Source organism: Camelina sativa, chromosome 7 (assembly GCF_000633955.1).
Source record: "Camelina sativa cultivar DH55 chromosome 7, Cs, whole genome shotgun sequence".
In the NCBI taxonomy this organism is placed as follows: domain Eukaryota; kingdom Viridiplantae; phylum Streptophyta; class Magnoliopsida; order Brassicales; family Brassicaceae; genus Camelina; species Camelina sativa.
This window is the reverse complement of record NC_025691.1, coordinates 15,385,965-15,391,616: the sequence shown is the minus strand read 5'-3', so window position 1 is coordinate 15,391,616 and position 5,652 is coordinate 15,385,965. Positions and strand designations below refer to the sequence as shown.

The 5,652-nt window shown below is 34.1% G+C and overlaps 1 protein-coding gene across 1 annotated transcript; it reads left to right on the top strand.

The window, feature by feature from the left end:
* On the top strand, positions 3,141-4,212 carry LOC104701212. The gene has a single exon (XM_010416859.2). The coding sequence runs from the start codon at positions 3,233-3,235 to the stop codon at positions 4,004-4,006; it is 774 nt and encodes a 257-aa protein (XP_010415161.1). The 5' UTR covers positions 3,141-3,232; the 3' UTR covers positions 4,007-4,212.

Here is a 5,652-nt window from a genome sequence, read left to right as displayed (position 1 = left end):
AGATAACAAGGTACAAAGCTCGTCTTGTGGCCCAAGGATTTTCTCAAAGACATGTGATTGATTACGAGGAAACATATTCTCCCGTTATGGATGCTATCACGTTTAGATTTTTAATGAGTCTAGCAGCTGATAAAAATCTAGATATGTGTCTCATGGATGTTGTAACGACATATTTTATATGGATCATTAGATAGTGATATCTATATGAAAATCTCCGATGGATTTAATATGCCTAAACGTTAACTTCTGAACCTAAAGAATTATGTGCAATAAAATTACAAAGATCATTATATGGTCTAAAGCAATCTGGGTGTATGTGGTATAATCGTCTTAGTGAGCAATTAACTAAAGAAGGATATGTGAATAAATCTTCTATTTCCTTGTGTTTTTTATCAAGAAAACAATATCCGGATTTGTAATTATCGCGGTCTATGTTGATGATCTAAATATCATTGGAACTCAAGAGGAAATACAGAAAGCAATAAACGATTTAAAAGGAGAGTTTGAGATGAAAGATCTCAGACAAACAAAGTTTTGTCTTGGTTTACAAATTGAACATTCTCATGAGAGAATATTTGTACATCAATCCACATACACTAAAAGGGTTTTAAAACGCTTTCAAATGGATAAAGAAAATCCTCTCAGTACACCAATGGTCGTTAGATCACTTAATATTGAAAAGGATCCCTTCCGACCACATGAAAAAAATGAGGAGATACTTGGTCCTGAAGTACCGTATCTAATTGCAATTGGAGCACTAATGTACCTTGAAAATTGCACTCGGCCTGATATATCATTTGCAGTTAACCTTTTGGCAAGATTCAGCTCATCTCCTACACAAAGACATTGGAATGGGATAAAACATGTCTTTTGTTACCTTCAAGGGACTATTGATTTAGGATTATTTTATCCTAAAGACTCAAAGGGTCAAATGGTGGGTTTTGCAGATGCAGGATATTTATCAGATCCACGCAAAGCTAAATCACAAACTGGATATGTTTTTACTGTTGGGGGCACCGCCATATCTTGGCACTCTCAAAAACAGAGTTTAGTAGCTACTTCCTCAAATCATGCTGAAATCATCGCACTCTATGAGGCAAGTAAAGATTGTGTGTGGCTTAGATCAATAAGTTAACACATTATGTCAAGTAGTGGAATCAATGTAAATATAGAGCCAACCGTCTTATATGAAGATAATGTCGCATGTGTTGCTCATACGAAAGAAGGATATATTAAAAGTGATAGAACTAAACACATCCCTCCAAAGTTCTTCTCATATACCCAAGAGTTTGATAAGAATAATGTAATTGAAGTAAGATATGTTAGGTCATCTAACAATGCAGCAGATCTTTTCAAAAAGTCATTACCTACTTCAATATTCAAAAAACATGTCCATAACATTGGGATGTGTCATCAACGGAATCTCTAGAGTGTTATACTAAGTCATTCGAGGGGAGCAAGTGTAATTGTACTCTTTTACCTTACTATGGTTTTTCTCAACAAGTTTCCTAGAAATGTTTTTAACGAGGCAATAAGATCCATCGCAAAAACACAAACGACAATGAACTCTTGGGTATATGTTACAAAAATCAACAAAACATTTGCGTATACAAGTTGTATTGGAGCATATTGTCTTAATTGTTACAGTAGTAATTGTCTATATTTTTACTCTATAAATATGGATGTATTGTTTCAATTGTACGATGCACTTCTTATCGATAATAAACGTAAACTTTCTTTCTCCTTTAGCTTCTCATACACACTTTTCAAATTATTTTAGATTACTCATATTTTTATTTACGATACAAAAATTACTAAATTAAAACATAAACTATATTTTCAAAACTTCAGCACTTACAAAAATGATCGAACTTGAGAAAAGAAAACCCAATAGTTCCACAAACTAACAAAACCTATTCCGGTACGGGACAAAAAGAATTCACACAGTAACATTCAAATCATCCCCACAATAAAGCCAAGTTGACTTAAAAGGAAATAATCGAATCATTACCTGAGACCAAAAGCTTTATTTCTTCCACATCCCCTATATATTAAAACATCCCCAATATCTTAAAGAAGAAACATTTTCAAAGAAAAAGCTGATGTATGGCTAAGTTCATAAAATTTTGATAACTAAATTCAGTTCAAAATGTCCCCTGATAATTATATTTTTACTGATGAACTTTCTGCGGACTTTTGAATTTTTTTTTTATCAAAATCATAAAATTTAATTGATAGTATTAAAAATCATAAAATAATTTGCACTATTTACATAATTATCAAAAATATGCAATATATATAACAAAATTATCAATTTTTTTTAGAAAGATATTTTTATTTACGTTTAAAATAACTTTATTAATATTAATCACGTTTAAGTTTTAAATATATTTTTTCTATCAACATTTGGGCTTTAAATATATCTTTTCATTGTTGTCCAAAAAACTCTGAATCTTGTCTTTGCATTGTACTGTCTGTAATACAGTAAAACCTCTACAGACAGAATAGTATATTTTCTATCATTATAGTTTGAAAATACAAGATAAGAATTGTTTTATAAATATAAGTTCTATGAGAAAATTCAAAATTCTAAAACATACATATATCAACATATATATATATATATATGCGTAAATTTACATGATTATTAATTTACGATATTATTGAGACCATATCTTACATGAGAATTTCAAAAAAAAAATTATTTTATTTTATTAAATTTTGTTATTTTTACACCGGTCAAACTTGAGACCAACAAATTTTTTTAATTTATAGTGTTTATTAATTTATAGAGGTTTTACTGTAGTATTATTGTTTTTCATCTGTCACAACCAAACTTCTGAGTTTTAAATCATTTGAAAAATAACGACTTGTATAGTCCCAATTTATTGAGATATTAATGCACGAAATAAGTATAACGTATAAGGGACCGCTGGCGATACATATGATATGCACTATCCAATTACAAATCCAACTAACACACAAATAAAAATAACATTTTCTCTATGGAATTATTTAGATTGCCGTATCAATTGGTGGACCATAAAAGCAAAGANAGAGCCTGGAAGGGCTTTTTCTTTTAAACATATATATATATATATATATATATNTTTCATTTGTATCTACTAATTTCCTTTACACAAAATTTAATAGAATCATCATTTATGTCCTTAGCCTTTCCTTCGCCACTATTAACGTCTATCCCAGAAATTTCATTTATTCTATCTCCACTATGCTCCCATTTAGCAACTACTACATTTCTTCACCATCTATGTCCAAGATGAACATTAGCAACAACAACGGAAACAAGAAGAGGAAGAAGAAACGGCCGACAATGACGGTTTATGATGGAAGAGGAGGAGGAGGAGAAGGAGATGATGATTTGGCGGTGGTGAAGGCGGCGGCGTGGGCTTGGTACTTACGGAAAGAAGGCAAACCGATCATGAGAGAGTTTGATCTAACTAGAGCAACAAGAACACCGCGACCTTCACGGTACAAGATCGAAGCCACGAAGAACATGATCCTCTCGGAGAATAAGGTTTTGGCTGAGAATAGGTTTTCTACTAAGTCTCCGCTTTGGTATACTAATTACTCATTCCGTGGGGATCAAGAAACGCAATACTCTCGTCTTCTTGACACTTACGAGATCAAGAACAAGTCCAAGAGGCTTAACATTGATGATTCTAGTTTCTCCGTGAGTTCAAGCAATGATTTGTGGCACAACGGCAATGATCATCATCACAATCATAATCGTAATGATGAATATGATAACAACACTGCTACTAGAACAAAAAATGACAAGAGCTATAATGGTGGCTTCATGAGAAAAGTGAGCAAAAGAAGTTTGTGGAAGGGAATGATTGTGATGGGTCCAGGGTCGACGGTTTGTGGGAGAAGTGATGACGTGGCTTCGCAAGCCGGCAGGAGAACGGTTAAGGTTGCAGCGGCGGCGGAGGCTCTGGTCAGGTCGGCGGTAAGTGGCAAGACCCAAAGTGGTCGTCGCTAACTTTAGTGGTTCTTGGGTTGTTGAACTTTAAAGACTTTTTAGAGCCTGGAAGGGCTTTTTCTTTTAAACATATATATATATATATATATATATTTAATTCCACTTTGTTTTTTTACTAGCTGTATACTTTCGAGTTCGACCAGTTTGAGTACATATGTACATCTTCAGGAAAAAAAAATGTAGAAATTAAAGATCGTTCTACCTCAGTTGTGATTTGAACTTAGATTTTTTCCTTTAGATTATACGAACTACTTCTAGATTTTATTTTTTTCTAAGAAAATACTGCATTATATTTCTAGTCTCAGTACAATATATTAAAACTTATTACTGAAGTCTAATATAGAAAAACATAATACATATATACTTCTGTTTTTTTTTTGGGTGCACATTTTTCTTTTAAAGGTGCAGGAGAATAAAAAAAATATAAGGGTTTGTAAGTTTGTAACACATTTAAGTTTTGGCTTTACAACTAGAAAAAATAAAGAGCCCAACACATTAATAAAGGTCAAGTTGAACCAACCCATAGCAACAACGCATATAGAAATCCAGCCCGGTAGAATAGAAGGACTCTCTTCGTGTTGTGTAAAGCTGTTCCATATATGGTTTGACTGATGAATACACTCTAAAATAAACAATTCTGATATTAGTATAGAGACAAGAATGAAGAAGCTATGAAACATGGTTGTGACTAGGACTCATCGCTCAAGGTGGATCAGAAATGTCTAATTAAGAAACAATGATGAAATTGAAAAATGAAGACTTGCGAAATCGATCGGCAAATAAATCTTATTATAACAAAAGAAAAAAACTGAGAGTTAAAGGTGAAGGAGATACCTTTGTATGGTTACCAACAAAGAATGGTGTATATTCGGCTAAGTCAGAGTACTTTGAGAGTGTCGAGGGAATATCCAGAGTCACTTTTACCTCCACCTGCAATCATAGGTGGAATCTGAAAACCTTACCGAAATACAAACTCCTCCTATAGAAAGCAATGAAAGGAGCCTTACCTATGGGAGAGAACTTGAGGGCTCGAAACATAAATGTTGATGCCATTTGTCCTTTCTATGGTGATCCGGAATCCAGCAAACATCTATTTATCACTAGCTGATTTGCTCAATAGATCCGGAGTTTGGCCCCCTTCAAGTCTCAAACGGATCTCAGAACCATACACACCCTAAGATCCCTAATAGAGTCAGCAAAAATATGGATCTGCCTTCCCTTTGTAGAATTGGAGCTGGACCTCTATACCTGTGGATTATTTGGTCCATCTAGATCTTTCGAAACCATAAAACTTTCAAGATCACATCTGTAACGCCCCGACCGTCACCTTTTACTGGATCCTATGTCCAATCCCAGTCCATGGGTCCATTTTCCTTAATGGACCTCACGTCCCTCACTAGGCCCGTGGGCCCATTCATATCTGACGGTCGGTTTACGTCCAGGTGCCACCTTATGAGAAATCAAAGCTTTAAAAACTTATTACCGTCCATACAAATCACCCCATGATCTTTTCATGGTTTTGTCCTTACTCGCACAGTTCCGACAGTCACTTCCCGGAAGGTCACCCATCCTGAGATTACTCCAGCATAAGCACGCTTAACTGTGGAGTTCTCTCAAGACATTTGACCAAAAAGATAAGTGCACTT

What these genes read in the sequence shown, in the direction of transcription:
- LOC104701212 (XM_010416859.2), top strand. Translation starts at nt 3,233, where the DNA reads ATGCTCCCATTTAGCAACTACTACATTTCTTCACCATCTATGTCCAAG.